The 19,565-nt window shown below is 33.2% G+C and overlaps 1 protein-coding gene across 1 annotated transcript in view; it reads right to left on the bottom strand.

Moving 5' to 3' along the window:
- LOC106457839 overlaps positions 1–18,845 on the bottom strand; it is a 66,739-nt gene extending 47,894 nt beyond the window's left edge. Inside the window, exon 1 of the mRNA XM_022383885.1 lies at positions 18,573–18,845. Within this exon, the coding sequence (XP_022239593.1) occupies positions 18,573–18,845 (273 nt within the window). The remainder of the gene's footprint in view (positions 1–18,572) is intronic.
- Positions 18,846–19,565: the final 720 nt, after the last annotated feature.

Here is a 19,565-nt window from a genome sequence, read left to right as displayed (position 1 = left end):
TACCAAGTCTCAGCCCCCCCCCCGCGGCACAGCGGGATGTCTGCGGACTTACAACCCTAGAATTCGGGTTTCGATACCCGTGGTGGGCAGAGCACAGATAGCCCATTGCGTAGCTTTGTGCTTAATTAAAACAAACAAAACCAAGCCTCAGTTTAATGATATATAATCCAGTATTCAATCTTGGAGAAATACTCACGTAAGACCTGTTCAACTTTGATTGGTGTTCTCCTCGTTAATTCTTTGCTAGATCATTAGTCAAAATTCTGTCTGAAATTCTGGGCTTTGAAAATACCTTTGCTGTAAAGTGAGATACAGCCATCTCTTTCTGCTTTGGTGAGCAATTTTATTTCTCCATATCTTGGATTTTGATGTACCAAGTATCGTGAATTGATATCAAACCATACCCTCTCACTCTTGTGCAGAACGTTTTGACAGAAGGGAACAATTTGCCATCCTAGTTTAGGGAAAGATAAGCAAGGTCCACTTGCCAAGCCAGTGATAGTTGTATCGAGAGATGGATAAATTGTGTCAAATCAATCATAGTTGTATCGAGTGATGGGTACATTCTGTCAGGCCTTGGACCATATCTTTGTGCTGATGAGTGTAATAGTGATTCAGAAATTGCACCTAGATATCTATAGAGGATTTAGGAATGCATTAGATCTCCTTCACAAACTTTCAAGTTTGTCACAAAAAAAGTGCTTTAAGTGCTCGAAGAAATAAAACAGTGGAAGCTACTGGACGTAGCATTTATCAACCTGCATGTTTTTCAGTTACACAAGGGATTATTTGAGAATTGGCAATGCTCTATTCCACTGCTACCAGTCTGCTCTCCTTCAAAACACGAACACTTATTCTAAATACTGAAACAACTCAACACACAACAACATATTGGAGAGCTGAAATATTTGGAGAGAAAAAGGCCGGTGTGGAAAAACACTGAAGCAATGATGCTGAAAAATGTGTGTCAACACAGTCAACAGGATATACCAGTTGATTGGCTGTATAGCATTTGGACAATTAGTGAAGGAGTAGTCTTTTTCGCTTAAAGATTTAGTCCTGCCATGTTTTAAGGAAGATGTACTCTCTCTGGATTCAGTGTGACTCACCTATACCAGTGTGGTATTGCTTATGTAACGTTGGATTCAGTGTGACTCACCTATACCGGTGGGGTATTGCTTATATCACGTTCGATTCAGTGTGACTCACCTATAACAGTGTGGTATTGATTATGTCACGTTCGATTCAGTGTGGCTCATCCATACCGGTGTGAAATTGCTTATGTCACGTTGGATTCAGTTTGACTCACCTATACCAATGTGGTATTGCTTATGTCACGTTCGATTCAGTGTGACTCACCTATACCGGTGGGGTATTGCTTATATCACGTTCGATTCAGTGTGACTCACCTATACCAATGTGGTATTGCTTATATCACGTTCGATTCAGTGTGACTCACCTATACCAATGTGGTATTGCATATGTCACGTTCAATTCAGTGTGACTCACCTATACCGGTGTGGTATTGTTTATGTCACGTTCGATTCAGTGTGGCTCACCTATACCGGTGTGGTATTGATTATGTCACGTTGGATTCAGTGTGACTCACCTCTACCAATGTGGTATTGCTTATGTCACGTTCAATTCAGTGTGACTCACCTATACCGGTGTGGTATTGTTTATGTCACGTTCGATTCAGTGTGACTCACCTATACCAGTGTGGTATTGATTATGTCACGTTCAATTCAGTGTGACTTACCTATACCAGTGTGGTATTGATTATGTCACGTTCATTTCAGTGTGACTCACCTATACCAATGTGGTATTGCTTATGTCACGTTCAATTCAGTGTGACTCACCTCTACCGATGTGGTATTACTTATGTCACGTTGGATTCAGTGTGACTCACTTCTACCGATGTGGTATTACTTATGTCACGTTGGATTCAGTGTGACTCACTTCTACCGATGTGGTATTGCTTATATCACGTTGGATTCAGTGTGACTCACCTCTACCGATGTGGTATTGCTTATGTCACGTAGATACAAAAGTAGTGAGGTACATACACAGCATCAGTAATGTAGAAGGTGTCCGAAAAGTCTGGATGACACTTCTAATGAATCGGCAAATGACTTAAGGTTGGGTGAGAACTAACATTTATGTTATTTTGGGAAAAGTCCCTATATTATAGATTCTCGCCCTTTAATGATTTTACTCTGTTAGCGCCAACTAGTGATAAAATGAGAGCACTTTTGTATCATTCTTTTAATTCATATTAGAAAGTCTTGCCTAAGAAAAAAACTACATTCAAGTGTTAAGTTACCTTTATTCTAGATTATGATATAAGAAATTAGGTTATATCATTGAAATACAAATGTACAACATTTTATATAAAACTGGTAATTTGTGTCAATTATTAATAAACGTTTTTGTTGTTTTTTTTCTAAGTGAGACATATGGTTTTTAATACTAATAGAAATTGGTACGATTTTTAAACTTTAAGGTTTTATGCTATATGGAAATAAATATAAACTCCTGATTGGTGTACCTATTCAAAGATTAAAGTATTCTGCGCTCTACACTGCTTATCCAACATACACTTAATATAACATACAAGAAAAACCTCTGGAAGATAGAGAATCACACTTTGGCAGAAATGTCTGAAGTGAATTTGATTGACGACGTTCAAATTCCCAAAGATTTTTTTTTTCTCTGTACGTGATGGGCACCACTGTAAGCAGGTTGTAGCTTCGTTCAACATGTTCATCACACTCAAGCTGCACATACAGAATTCATGAGTGGTATGAGCCCATTATCTCTAATGGTGTGTTCTTGAAACATGGAAATGCATAAAAACTTTGAAACTCAAATAAAAATCAATTGATACCTACTCGTATCACTTCATCTAAAATAGAATTATTAACTAATTTACTATTAGATCTCTTTTAACTCCAGCATACCCTTCAACTTACTTAATTTTTACTATTCGCGCTTGAAAAATGCGATTTTCTTTCAATAATATCCCCCTGGTAACTTAGCAGTAAGCTTGAGAACTTGTAACATACACTTCGATCCTCCTAGTGGGAACAGTACAGGCAGTCTACATTGTACAGCTTTAAAGAATTTTGTTTACAAATAACTTGTACACATTTGGTCATTCTCAACTAATTTTGACCTGAAATTTTGTTTCAAACAATTTCCATCCCGAATTTGCATAACTAAGAATTCATGATCAAATGCACATACATAATCACTTGCATACTGATTTTCAACATTATATTCTTACTAACATTATAATATATACATTGGGTATTCGAATCCTTACTAGTAGTTAGTGTTCAAACATACCGAAGCAATATCTTCGTTTTTGTTTTTATCGACAAATTTTTAATATACCTAAAATTGAGAAAGATTCGATGTGTTTACTAAATCGGACAACATTCACTATATATTAATTGTAGGTTGTATTAGGCTTTAAGTGGAAAAAATGAGATCTACCTTTAGTTTATCTCACTGAAAAAATCTAAAGTTAATGGTCATAACCCTGTGTTAGTACATTTGTATTTTGTATTTATGGCAAGGCTACTTAAGTTACCTGCCGCAGTTCCTAATTTTGAATTACAGACAAGAGGGAAGAGAGCCAATCAGCAACACTCTACCACCCACTCTTAGGGAATGACTATTACTTTTATTACGCACCATAGCTTAAAGTGGGGGGAGAATTTTTGTAGTATCGCATGGATTCGAATCCTGCTGGCCAGATTCAAAACTTCAGAGCTCTACCACAGGGCCTATCTTGTAGTAATGAACCAAGATTCAGAATATCTTTGTCTCTATATATATATATATATGTGTGTATGTGTGTGTGTGTGTTTGCCATCTTATTCCATATATGCTTTTGCATTTGGACCTGTCATATATGGTTTGATCAATTAGATATAATCCGGGATGTGTCAAGAAAAATTTAATTTAGAATGCATAGATTATATAGTTCCAGTGATGGCTAATATAGATCAGTCAGTAAGGGTATCAGTCACTAGGGTACTGATGGGATTTTTCCAGTTTCTACTTTCATTACATGGGGGTATACTATGTACTTTCAATCATTACTGGAGCACTCAGGACGAAAACAGGAACACTATTTATATTAATAACTGGTAAAACATTAGTACTACAACTGCTATAAAATCAATAAATAAATCATATACAAATTGCAAATGATTAAACTTTCATAAACCTTTCATCGTCCACTGCAGTACATCTGCTGGTAGAATAAAAAGGTAAGATACGTGTCTACAATGTTCGTGTATAATAAAATTGACAATTACTTTACCGGTAACCTTTTCTTCTTAAATAGTGCATTGTTGTTTTCATTTTCAATTTAATTATTTATCTTAATATCCAATATTTAAAACTAAATACGATGCACGACGTATATAATATCATTAATAGATATCGATAAACCTTTAAAATCAAAGAATTATAGAATCATTAGTAAAGTTAATATTTTTCTTTACTTTACATTATAAGTTATAAACAAAAGGCAGGAAACGATAAAAAACATGTCTACCTAAACTATCACCAATACAAGTACTACGTTGTAGTACTTGAAGCGAACTGAATATAATAAAGTATAAAACAGCATTTGATGTAATAGAAGTGACAAAAACCATATCAGCATTCTTTTTAAATTTTAGTTGTTTTTTTTAATAGAATGTATGGACACTGTTTCTATATATTGTTCAATGAAGAAGAACATTACATAACATAATTTTCTAAAGCTGGAGAGTTATATTAAATATATATAAAAGAGGCAGAGCAACTACCTTTTCTGAGTTGTTACACTTTGACGAAGATAGTGAAATATCTAAAGCGGAAAAACGCAAGAAATGAACTCATCAAGAAATCTGCAATTATGGTGTAAGTACTTGGCGGGCAAACAGATGGTTTTGTCACCCTACTTGGATGATGGCTTGCAACGTAAAACACAAACCTGGGAAGTGCTTTCGGGAAATTCAATTTTTCTGTGAACCGGGACGTGAATGTGCAGTGATATGGTTAATGTCCAATTACAGTTTTCTTGCTTTTACCTTAAAGAAAGCGAAATCACGTGTCTCCGATCACTGTCTTTCATTAGTTCAACTTTAAAAAGTTTATGCTGTATATCCAACCTTCTTTATCTTATGTTACATGTTTGTATCACTTAAGATAAAAAGCTCAAACTTTACAGTTTCCTAAATGTTCTCTTCTCTCTAAAACCTTGGTATACGAACGATTGATCTAGTTGAAGGTTTTATAACACTTCCGACTCCCATAAACAACGAAAACGTGAAACGTAAAACAGTACGTGTAGAAATTACTGATTCTTAAGTGAAAATAATAATATTACTTTGTAGTACTAAAAAAGGAATAGAAGTTATTTTACATTTTAATGACACAACGAAAAATTACCATAATTATGCAATAAACCAAGAAAAGCATACTGGAGATGAAGGTTCTGATTTTCTCCAACTTTCCCGTTTTTCCTTGTATTAAAATGTCTATTTCGCTCATTATCACTATTTGAATAACTATACAAAAAGTTCTAATTTATCTAAATAGCTAGGCTGCTATTGCAAATTAAGGTATATGTACTTCTGTATTTTATATAACACCTTAATATTTTGTAATACTTCGGACCAGCTATTTAGAGTAATAACGCTTTTCTGATTAAGAATTTACTATTCTTTCGGTATTTAAAATTAATTTTCTTTTTTAAATCCAAAACTTTTACATAAAACTTAATATGGTCTTTTCATCTCAGAGTCTATAAACACTTTTTCTGTTTGTTTGAAGTTAAGCACAAAGCAACACCGTGGACTATCTGTGCTCTGCCCACCACGGGTATCGAAACCCAGATACTAGTGTTGTAAGTCCGCAGACATACCGCTGTGCCACTGGGGGCGTATATAAGTAATATCCTACTTTTAAGTTGCACACATTTTATACGTGACTTCTAAATAAAGAGTGACAATTTCAAATTAGGCCTACAATAATCTATCTCAGAACGATAAATGGGCGCTTAATGACTCCATAATTTTTACAGGAATTAAATAATTTTGGCCGGCGAACAAGTTTTACCATAGCTATGATGAAATTCTTTAACTTACATTTATGCCTTATTTTGGAGATGTATAAAAAATATAAATATTTCTTTTCGAGCTTTAAATTCTCACGATATATTAGTCAACGAACTGACAGAATTAAGTAATCAAAAAATTATAAACTTAATATCGAATAACGCAGCCATCTTTGGTTATCAGTGGGATCATAAAAATTATCTTATGATACAAAATTCATATCGTTCGAACTATGTAATAAATATGTGATAGAAGATCTTTAATATATTGCGAACACACAAACGATACTAAAACTTGATGCACAACAACTTGAAAAGCCTAAAAGTTCACAAGACTACAAATATTTGTATAATACTGTGTTATAAAGTGCCAGTTTTCATACTGAATATCTTACATATTGCTTTTCAGCAAACAAATATTGCGTCTGTCGCGGGGACAGAGCCTCAAATTCGTCTTCAGGCCTCGAGCTTACCGCTGAGAAACAGGAGAAGAACAAATATTAAAAGAACGTAAAATAAAAAGTGTGAAAAATTAATGTTTTAATAAAAACAGAAATGCATCATTTCATCAACATTAAAATTTGTTAGTATTTCATATCACTTATAAATTAATGAAATAATACTGTATGAATACATCTACAACCGTACTTTACTAAAGTTAGCTAAAATATTGTTTCAGAAACATTAATTAAGAAAATTAAAAAAGTATACCCTATCTAGCTGTTGAAAACCCTTACTTATAAGTTATTTTTACATGGGCCCGGCATGGCCAGGTGGTTAGGGCGCTCGACTCGCAATCTGTGGGTCGCGCGTTCGAATACCCGTCACACCAAACATGCTCGCCCTTTCAGCCTTGAGGGCGTTATAATGTGACGGTCAATCCCACTATTCGTTGGTAAAAGAGTAGCCCAAAAGTTGGCGGTGGGTGGTGATAACTAGCTGCCTTCCTTCTAGTCTTACACTGCTAAATTAGAGACGGCTAACGCAGATAACCTTCGCGTAGCTTTGCGCGAAAACCATAACAAACAAACAATTTATTTTTTAATAAAATATAATCTAAAGTACTGATTGATTGTTAAGTTTGTTTCTAATATTTGCACAAAATTACAGAAGAATTATCTGTGTTAGCTGTCCATAATTTTGAACTGATATGCTCGGAAAAATCAGCTAGTTTATAGCACCAACAGCCAACTCTTGGAATAATCTAATAGATTAATGAGATTTGAATGTCTATTTTATACCGTACTCATCGTCTCAAAGTGATGTTTATTTTTAATTATGCACAAAGCTACACAAGTGCTATCTGTGCTCTCCCCACCACTGGTATCGAAACCCGGTTTCTAGCGTTGTAAGTCCGCAGACATACCGCTGTGCCACTGGGGGACTCTCAAAGTGATGAGCACAACATGGTGGTAATGGCAAGCAAATCATGGATCCCACGATTCACAATTTGGCACACTAAACACTTGGCCAGGCCTGGAATAGAATTGTTTGAACAGTAGAAAAATTCCAACTTCAAAATAGTTTCATATTAAACATCATTTACATGGTTTTCTTAGTTTTTTTCTTTACAGTATATTTTTGGCTCATTAAGATTTTTACTCATTTAATAAAAGTATTGATCATTCATTTTTGCATCACATACTAGTATCAGATATCCTGTATCAGTAATTTTTTAATTATTCTGTGTTAAAAATTAAACCCTAATCTTGTAATTTCCAGTTTCGTTCTTCAAATTTTGAATTTTATCTTCCTTATAATTACGTTTCTTTTAGTAAATATTAATTGATTAAGAATAAATATATATATACGTGTATTTAAAATTTTGTATGTATCAAATACAGTACTTTTTAATTTTGTATGGGTGAGATATAGAGACCTGTTGTTAGTGCTCCTGTATCGTTACGGTCGCAGTGGGCCATAAGCCATCAATACCTACTTGGCACTATGATCGTGTTGAAGGCTTTGAGTTATTTTATTTCAGTTAAAACATGCAGTATATTTGATATAAGATATTAGTAAATATTATGTATAAGTTATTGAACAATTAGATACAAAAACTAATTCTCAATTTAATTTTATTTACTTACCAAAAAATATTTTAATAACAAGTTCTTAACTTTTTAAACTTACGTGTTTCATACGAAAGATTAGACAGTTTGGTTTTATTTTACTTGATTTGTATTAAGAACCTGACAACACACATGACATACCTGTAAATGTTATTACCGGTCATGTTACTGCAGACACAAGTTAATCAAGTCACACATTGGGCGAGTGGTACTACATACGAGGTCTTCCAAGGTGTGTAAACTGTTATAAACAAAGCATTGGCAGAACAGCTAGCAAAGGATCCGAAAAGCTAAAAGTGGATAACTCGAACTTAAAAAAATAGCGACGAAGAATAAAATAAATATTAAATTAATCAAATCCAATTAATAATTATTTAACAATGAGTGAAGGACTAATAAAATATAAGTCTGGTACAGCTAAATGAAAAGATAAGTCAATCAGAGGAAGCCCAGAAATGGCGAAACAGAAATGCTAAAATGGAAGAAGCAACATTTGACAATAAAAGAAAATGATGTAAAACCCAGTATATAGAGAAAAGGATGTTGAAAAAGCAAAAGCGAATTTTCAACATTTCGAAAAACAATTAACGAAAATAATGACAAATTACTGGAACTCAACATTTCCCATACAGGTTCATGGCAACAAAATACAGACGATCAAATAAATGTTCCGTTAGTAAAACATGGACCAGTACAAATTAATGACATTATTTTCGTATCTAACTAAAATTTAGTTGAAAGACGATTCTCAAATAGCTAGTTTTTGGAAAATGAAAAATATGAAGAAGTGCCACGTTTATGGTTGTTGTATCTAGACGCATTTTTTTCCATTAAATTGTTCGGGACAAGAATGCAGCTAACTGATGAAGGTTGTAACTCAAATGGAATTGATGGCAAAGTTTGATACATAATGAATGGAGACGTCCGTAGGTTCATAAACAATGAATAAAGTCGCCATTATTTGAACCGTGTAGTTAGGCATGAGCTAATACATGTGCTATTATGCAGTACTATTATATAATGGTGGACTGTGGCCCTTATGTAAGTGATGAAGAACAACTTTAGGTTGTGTTACGAACAGTAAATACACAAGGAATGCAGATACATATTAGAGAAAAAAATATTTCATTAATACTGAGATCACAAGTTCTACTCTATTAAAGGTCATTCATCAAGAGCTTAAGAACACCAACACGAAGCCTCGGTTATTGAACTTAAACGAAATGGAAGTTTTTGTTCCTTGTGGCTGTTATTCGTTGAACTGTGTACAGTATTCAAATTCTTGCAATTCTTCAATAATTTGTTTTTGATTTCTTGAAATAATGTATACTATGCATCAACTATCAAATGGGCTATTCTGAAGTTCTTCGTTAATATTACTTGCGAACCTCTTCCGTACATCAGACGGAAGTGTAACGTCTTAAGCGGAAAAGCAGTAAGATACCAAAAGAAAAGCGTATTGGAAGAAACAACATAATTGAAGGTTCAGCCTATACTGAATCTGAATCATCAGCAGATGAGTTAGCTTAAGACAGGTTTCTCAATTATCTTGTAGTTTGGTGTGATGTACTTATACAAATATAGTCAGCAAACAAATGCAGAGTTCAAAAATGAGATACGATATTGTCGATTGTAATGTTGTCAATGGCATATGGCAAGCTCTTCTTCGGTGTAAAGAACTGGAAGAAGATGTATTAGGAGTTCCAGAATTATCAAACCCTTGTCAAATAAATGGCTGAGCCAACCATTGCAGCGCCACAACAGTTCAAGTCTCCGTCGTTGTTGTTGTTGTTTTGCTTTTTTTCACGTTGTAATGGAATGTGCTTTAATGAAATTAAAAAATAAATTTGACTTTCTCTGTGGTTGCATGCCAATTTTTCTATTCTTGTGTGACGTTAAATAATCAAAATGTAGAACACAATGCACTTGTAAAATCGTGAAAGGATTTATGTAGCACCATCTAGCATTGCGGGAGCTAATTCAGATGTTGGCAGAATTGATTTAGTGGTTTAAGTTTAACGTTTAGATATAAATCTCCCAGGTACATTTGACACTCTTAAAACACTGCACTATATTTGCAAAAATGATTTAGCATTGCTCTCTACTTAGCGCTCCAGTCTGAGAGAAGTTTTCCAAGAAGAAACTAATTAAAACTTATCTATGTTTCAGGAGCGTCTGACAGAATTGGTCATGCTCTCCACCGAAAGGGATATTGCAAGAAGGTTGAATTTTTAGAAAATTATCAAGGATTTTGCAACAAGAACAAATAAAAAATAAATTCTTAAACTTTAATATAAAATTGACATGAATGAAAAAATTATACTTGTAAATAAGTAAGTAAGGCAATTTTTTTTTCCAATTTCTCACAGCCAGAATTGAAAAATATAATTATTTCTCCAATTGTCAAAATATAGAGGCTTTTACTTATACTTCTTAATAGTATAAATATATATTGTATTGTTGTTGAGGTTAGGATACTTCTACAGTAGGTGTCTGTGATGTGTTGTCGATAAATTCAATAATAAATGAACAGCATGCACTTCACTTGTTTTCAAAATAATATACATGTATATTTGGAACAAGTTAAAGGTATATACAACAAATTCTTCACACTATAGAGATTATAGGCACATCATAAACACTATATATATAGTTCTCTTCTTCTAGTCAAAAGTTTACTTAGGGTTATTCAATTACTCTAGAATTTCAGTTGACAAGGCGAACTATCTTCTTTATTACTATCACACTAGTATTCTGTGTGTGATTCACTTATAATTGTGGCGTAAGTTACCGTAATCGTCTGGTCTTCTTTCTTCAAAATATCCTTTGTTCCTTTTGTCAAAGTGCACTCAGGCTGATTCAATTACTTTAGAACTACGCTTTGATGGAATAAATTATTATTCTTATCTCCTTTTCTACTGTTAGTCTTACTCTAACATATTAAACGTTAGGCCTATCACTTCTGCTATTATCACTTAATCATCTGTCCACTTTCTAGAAATCTCTATAGTCTCAACATCAATGAATTATAAACAAAACTTCCTACAATCCCCTGCTTTTAACTTTTATTATAACAAAAACTAAACAATAGTAAAATATTCACTCATAAAAATAAATTAATCAATAATATCTAAACTAAACAGTCTTTTATATCATGACACTCACCAACCTTATATACAATTAAATACTTTTTATGGGGATCAGAATTTGCAAATAAAGTATATTTTAAGTAGGAAAGTAACATGGAAATGAAATAATGCAGGTACATGGAATTAATTTGTTTTTAAAAAATAGTATTCAACGTTGCACTAAATTAAATATTAATGTAAAAACTTCTGAGTGGTATGTATGTATGCGGACTTACATCGCTAGAAACCGGGTTTCGATACCCGTGGTGTGTAGAGCACAGATAGCTCATTGTGTAGCTTTTTGCCTTACTTCAAACATACAAATAAAACACAATTTCCGGAGATTAATATTACGATTTAATTATTTCTGTGTAAATTCGTGCACATGTTACTCTATTTCGCATTTCTGTAAAATCCTATTAAATCCATTAACGTGTGATAAGCAGATATATTATGTTTTCTACCTGATTTTAGTTACATAGGATTTTTTTAAAATTTTCGTTTATTTAGTTTCTATGCTGTTTCAACATAACCACGTGATTCAGAAAGACAATGAAGTTACCTTTTTATATTTGCTTTGTATTTTCTGTCCTCTATAGTAGACAGTGTTTATTCTAAGGGGATACTGTAGTAACATATAATGTCTGTGATATCCTTTTCTAACCAAATTGACAATGTTTGTATGTTACATCTGATCAGTGCTGTGAGAATACAAGGGTCACGAGGTGACGCTTTCGAGTTTACCGTTAGAATGGAAGCATGATTTCTTGGTTCAGCTCTACTGGGAATTCTTAAAGTAAAGATCGTACTTTAAGATCATCGTGTTTTAGTTGTGAGGAGATCTATCTTAATTCTATTTGTTTAGTAATAAGTATTATGTTCTATTTATTCAACTTATTCAGCTTTATTATTTCTCTCACACAAGAACACTCAATCAAAACCAAATTATTGCACAAATTTCCTGGTTTCTAATCTGTTGTTATTAGTGAATATAACTATCTGATATTTGTAAGGAAATCAGTTCTCCTGAAAATACCATAAATGTATTATATTCATAGTTTTGAAACCAAAATTCTAAACAGTCTGCCTTTTTTTACTCTCAAATATATATATTAAAGTCTTCAATGTAAAATTAATTCATTTTCTTTAAATAAATCAAAATATTAAAATTAAATTCAGTACTTTTTACTGCGTGGATCTAACAATTTCAAATCTATAGTACAATGTTTACTTAGATATGATAAATGAAAGTATTCTTGCTAATGTACAGAAATTGTTCATTATTTTTTACAATGTTTTATAGACTTATATACGTTGTTCTTTGGCTATTATGACTTTCAGGTGAGTGAGTGCTTTACAAAGCCACTGTCAAGGTACACCTAATATTAAGGTCTATTGTGGCATGTAACGAGATATACACCTTATTTTCTTTACGCTGGAAGAGTCAGTGTGACCATTAATTTTTAAAATCACCATCATATCTGCGTACAACATCTGCTACTTTCACTTGGTAACTGTACTGCTGCGTTTACTCCTGTTACAAAAATATCTAATAATCACAAAGTGAAAAAGTTGTGCTACACATCGAATGAATCTAAAGAGGTTACATAATGTATACAAGTTTTGTTCGCTTGTTTGTTTGAAATTAAGCACATAGCTACACAATGGGCTATCTGTGCTCTGCCCACCATGGGTATCGAAACCCGGTTTCTGGCGTTGTGAGTCCGCAGACATACCGCTGTGCCACTGGGGGGCCGTATACGAGTTAAAACTGTCTAAATTCTAATTAATAATGTTATTATATTTCAACCAGTTATCTGAAAGAAAAATTGAATTAAGTTTTTATTTTAAATTTCTTTACTGAAACTGTTCTTCTCCTGAGCAGTATTTTACAAATATAAATACATTACAAAAATATATTGTAGCATTAATATTTCCAAAATATTTATTATAATGATATAAAACTTTAATATAACTTTTCGTAAATTTACATAATAATGCTTGAATAGTGGTAAAACCAATTTAAAAAAAGTTAATTTCTAAAACTGAACATCTGTCAAGCTTGACGAGTATATTTTATGAAACGTAGCAAGTGATGCTTGCATCTGGCGACAACTGTATACTTGTAATTGCTTACAAGGAATACTTCAAGTGGCATTGGCTCATAGTTATTAATATAGAACTGATTGTGAGTCTTAATAACAGAATTTCGTTATTTGAAGTAGAAAATTGCCAGTGCTGAAAAGTGTCGTGTGACAATCACGTTATTCGTATCACTCTCATCTTCATACTACATATCACACATCGATTCCTTCCTTCAAGTAACGTTCCAATAATTTTACTTCGAGGTACAACACTGTAATGAAACGAGACTGAGATGAACCGTAAAACTTATGGCATAATAACACAGTTAGCGTTAAACCCATTCTAAAGAATCAAAACCAATAACCCGACACTTCTCAGCCATTCCGTGCACGAAAGAAATAGGGCAAGTAATGTTATAATTCAAAACTTCAGAAATACCGATGCCACCCGTAATATTTAGAATTTTAAAATGTATGCCTCTTTGATCTTCATGTTTAAAACTTTCCTTTTTTTCACGAACATTTGCTCGCAAAACAAACCTTAAGAAAATGACCTTAAATATGAACACACATGTCTTCGATGTAAAGTTGTTTTTTTTTAAATATTATTATTTGTAAATAATGACATGCTTAAAAGTTACTCGACCTTTGCGAGGATACGAAATACCAGTAACCGAAAATCGTATTCTAAATCCTCAGGATTGGGCCTGGGAGAGTCAGGTGCCCTGTGGACCTCTTCCTCCCTCCAGACAGTGGACTTGTGTGCTTTTGTTTTGACGTTGCTTCTTCTACAGCAGTTTATGTATATAGCAAAGAAGTCGTTGAATGGCTCGTCTCAACAGGCTCTTGACCAGTTTCATTAGAATTTGTCGCACGGAATTTTTTCCGATAATGCTCACCATAAATGCAGGTTTACTCGCGATTGTATATTATTTGTATAATGTTCACAAATATAAGTTTAACAACACTTTTTCGCCACGTTCAATTTATGTGTCACCATTAACTTGAGCAGTTACACGTATACTCGCTTGTTGTACTTTCACACATAATACCCTATTATCACAGTGCAATCAATATAGTTTTCTTGCACTTACATAAATAATTTTATTTTTACACATAAAAGAACCCTTTTAACATAAAACTAATTATGTAATGGAAAATGCCGTTTTCCTAGCACTAGGAGGCCTTTTAACATGTTTTTTTTATATTATATTCAGAGGTGAATGGTACTTACGACTAGGTATGATCATCTATAATGTATCTGTCTTAAGTTTTTCATCAGTGCGTCAGAAAATATAGGATTGCGTTTGTTAGAAGTCTGTCCGAAAATAGTTTGAATATTTATGTAGAAATGTCATATATTGGTTGTGTGTGTGGTACTCTGTAAGCTTTGGTTGGTATATAGTTTGTATTTTTTTTGTAATTTAGTTATGTATATTTTAGAGACGTTTATCCATGGTGGGCATGCGCACTCTATTATTGCTCTTATATATGCTTTGTATATTTTAATTATGTTCTCGTGTGAAGTGCCTTGATATTTGCCCGTCCGATATCTAACATATCACGTTCTTTGCCAAATTTTTGTTTTGATAGTATTTATGTGTTGTTGCCATGTTAACTATGTAGGTTTAAAGGACTACAACTGCCTCTGCAGATAAAACTATTACCTCACATCCCGAGCTTTACCACTAGGCCGCGCTTATCTTTACACTTTACACATGTTCTTACAGTTACCTGATGAAGGCCTCAGTATAGAAGCCGAAACGTCATCCTCTTTTTTACTCAACAAGAAGCTGCACTCCATTAAAGTTCTCAAAACCACTAGACCCAGAAAATTTTGGTGATACCTGGAGGATAGACTAGATAAAGCTGTGTCTTATTTTTGTAGACTTTATGAAGAGTATTACTTGTGTTTTGTGTACGTTAATCTTGATTCTCCGTTTGTTACAAAATAATTATATTTCATTTAAAAGTGGTTGTACGTTATATGCTGCTGTTGTTGGATTTGGAGCACTCTTCTACAGGGCAACATCGTCTGCGAACTGTGAGAAGAAACAGAGGTTGTGTTCATTCAGAAGCACTGTGTTGGCATACATGATGAACAGTGTATGACCAACTACCCATCTTTATGGGACACCTGCTTCCTCAGTAAATTACTCCAAGTAGGTTCTTTCCACATTGACTCTGATGTTATCCATGAATTTTGATAACCTACGAAAAATTTCGTTGAAGAATCCTGTTTTGGACATTTGATACCGAAGAGCATTATGCCAAACTTTGTCGAATGCCTTCTCTACATCGACAAAGCATGCGACAGTGCAATATTTCTTACTGAAGCTATTTATGATTTCTTCAGCGACTCCAATTAGGTAATCGTTCGTTTGTCTGAATTTTTGAAATCCATTTTGGACCACGGGTGATTTAGATGTGTTTTCTAAGAATTGCAATAGTCTGCTGTTATAATTTTATCTGATAAATTTCCTAACAGCTGGTTAAATTTATGGCTCTATAATTGTCAGGATTATTTGCTAGTTTGACTTCTTTCGAGAATATAACAATGTCTGACTGTTTCCAAGTTGCTGGCATATGACGATTTTAGTGAGAGGTTAAATAGCGCTGTCAAATGTTCGTACAATCTCAGAGGCCCTTTCTGTAGTAATATGTTTTGTATTGTATCTGTTCCCGGTGTTTGTTTTTGAGATAGTTTATATTTTTCTATACCTATGTTTTAGTAATAGGGTGTATAAGTTTTGTTGATAAGTGACTGTTGGATATACAACACTGTTCAGTTTAAGAGTTATTATTTAGTTCATTTAGTGATTTAATATTTAATGATTATTTAGTTTCGTAACAAGAGTATTGAAAGTTAATTATTTTAAAAGCAATAGTTATGACAAGTTTCGTTACGAGTCGTACGTTGTGTATTTAATTTAGTTGTTGTATTAGACGTTTGTAACATTGTTGACGTCATCTTACTCGAAGCTTCTAAGTCGTTCTCGTTATGTTTAATATTGTTCTTACTAGAGGACTAGATATTTCTCGATTTTTCTGTCGCGTGTTATAAATACGCGTAAATAAGCTAAGAGCAAATTAAGTTAGTGAAATTGAAAGTAATACAAAGTTGGTTAGAGATATAGATCTAGACTGTGTTTGTAAGTTTAGCCATAAATAGTGTATATTGGCGACTTAAAGTGTTATATTCGCAGATTTTATTGTAATAAACAAAATAGAGAAAAATAATTTGTATTGTAAATTGGGTTGTCAAGTAACTGAACCAACCTGTGTGGCCTTCTGACGTAAAAAAGAATTATCTAAAGCTTTGGATACAACTGGGTAAAGTTAGTAAATTTATCACTAATTATACAGTGATAACAAAGAAGAAGAATTTGTCTTGTAAAAGGGTGTTCTAAATTAATTGAACTTACCTGTGTGGACTTTGACGGAAAAGATACAATTATTTAAACAACTTATTATTTATCACAACTGTGATAACCAATAGTGTAATGTATTTTTGTACAAAGGTTTGATTTGTTTTGAATATATTATTTTAAAACAAGTGGATTGTATGCTGTCCGTTTATTTTTCAAATTTATCGCCAACAAGTCACAGACACCTACTGTAAAGCATCTGGCCATATAAAAACCTGACAGTAACCCTGTTTTTCATGTTTATTTCTTTCTATATTATTATTTTAAATTTAATTGTATATAGGTCTGTAACTGCTTCTACATATCCGTTAACGTTATTGAAAAACTCATTATCCATGTTGGGTTCGCTTGGTGTTTGAAGTGTTTTTCTAGTTGTTCCTCGAACAGTGCTGCCTCCTGTATATTTGTAAAAGCTGGTATGTTGTTCTGTTTCAGTGTTGAATAATTATCACTGTTCGTTTTGTTGCTGTGTTTGTGTGAATATTTAAGTATGACCAGAATTCTACTACGTCGGTTTTAGTATTTAGTTGTGTACAGAAGTTGTCCCAGTTTTGTGATTTGAGTGTCTTGATTTTATTTGCGAGTTTGTTTATTTTGTTTTTAATTTCCTGGTGTCTTGTTTTCATGTATTATTTTCTTAATCTTCTTTCTTTTATTGTGTTTATTATTTGTGTATGTGGTTCCACGTCTGGAGTTTCTTGTTTTTTTTGGAATGGCTGTATCAACAAATATGATTATGCTCTCTGATATTATCGAGCAGGTTGTATCAATTTCTGTGCTAGTCTTTGCTTCTCTTACTAAATCTTTCGGTAAGTAATTATTCAGGTGTCAGAATAGCTTTTTCCAATTAGCATTTTCATATCTAAATTTTTCAGAGTAAAGTTTATGATTTAAATTTGGAGAGATAGATTGAAGACATCCCATACAGGTAGACGATCTCTGTCAGCGTCTTCACCAAAGTTGAACGAGATGAAGAACTGTAACATATTATATTTGTAGAGAACATACAGAAGTCTAAAATGTCACTTGTGTTACTGCTATCACTTGTTTGTGTGGGTGTTGTTTCGTTTAATAGGATAGTAGCAGAGTCTTCTCGAAACTGCAATAAATCTCTTCCATTTTTGTTTGTAGTTTTCATCCAAAATTGGTATGTTTGCTATTGAGGTCGCTTATTATGATATAGCTTTTGTTATGTGATTGAATATTATTAAGGAATTTGTATCTATAGGAATGTGTGGTGCGCAGTAAACTGCCGTTACTGTCATTGTTTGGTTATTTTGGGGGTGGACGTCAAGTGCTATACTTTATACTTGAGATTGTAAGTTCTGTAGATGTACAAATAAATAATTTTTGTGTAATGCTATAATCCTCCTTTCTGGCGAGTTTTTTTGTTACGTTTATCCCTTCATAGGAATTGGTATCCAGGAGTTCTAAAAGAGTTGTTTTTATACAGCATTGACTCCGATATAAATAAAATATCTGTTTCAGTTTGTTGTATAATATTTTCGATCTCATGCCGCTTGGAAACCAACCCGCCTTGAATGTTGATATGGAGAACTGTTATCGTTAATGCTTTCCTGATGATGTGTTTTGCACAACTTGTCAGACTAAATGTGGCATCACGTAAATTATGTGCATCTTGATTAATGTTATTATTAGACATTACATCAATTTTGTTATTTGGGGATTACTAATAAATTTATATGGACTATAAAATATGCGCCTTTTGATATAGCACTTACGTCAACTCTGACCCCACTAAGTGGAAGAAACTGTCCTGGAGGCCAATCGTTGGGAACATAACGGTAGAATTCAACGTCGTCCTTGTACCACTTCACTGAGTACAAAATATCACCATTCAGGTCGAAGCTACAAGTGAGTTCTACCTCTTGACCTACAACAGTCGGCGACGGAACGTCCAACATCACCAATCGTAGAGGGGTGGTTAAGGAAACTGCTGGTAATAATAAAAACAAATGTAAAACTACTTCAACCTTGAATTCTCTCAAAACCATATAGAGAAAATCATAGTCATATGCTTGACATTAGTTAACATATATACAGAAATCTACTGGGAAAAAGTTTTCTTACAAATGTTTTTATATATTTATATAAAAATGCTCATTATAAAGCAAATACATATTCTAACGTTTAAATAACAAAAATACTGTAAATACCTCAGATTTCCATAAAGCAATTACACATTATCACTGTATCAGTATTCTATAGCTATAAGACGAGAAATATACAAGGCCAATAAAAACAATATATCAAAAGTACACATTAGGTTCAAGAAAAATACAATTTCAAGTCCAGACTGGCGAATATTTACCTGGTTTAATATTAGTTACAGGCAAAACTAGCTGGCTAAATGTTTAATGTTTAACAACTTATATACCATTACTTGGTCTGTATGTACAAACACAGTGAATTCTACGTTACCCGATATATATATATGTTGATATCTCAGTAATTTTACAACTTAACGAGCTTATATTTCTTAAAGAGACTAACAAATATGCCCAGCAATGTTTGTTTTAAAACCACTGGCGCTAGTCTACTGAAGTGATTAAACAATTAAACACGTTCTCAAATTTCAAGGATCCCCGTTCTCCAGTATTTGATACTTACCTATGTAACGAACACTAACCTTCCAAAATACATAAAACTGCAAAGGATCATTTGAAAACATAACTTATAATGCCACAAATTAATAATACCTTTTTATTACGAAC

Source organism: Limulus polyphemus, unplaced genomic scaffold, assembly GCF_000517525.1.
Source record: "Limulus polyphemus unplaced genomic scaffold, Limulus_polyphemus-2.1.2 Scaffold380, whole genome shotgun sequence".
Taxonomy (NCBI): domain Eukaryota; kingdom Metazoa; phylum Arthropoda; class Merostomata; order Xiphosura; family Limulidae; genus Limulus; species Limulus polyphemus.
Note: the sequence above shows the minus strand (reverse complement) of the source record. Positions and strands in the feature narration are given on the sequence as shown.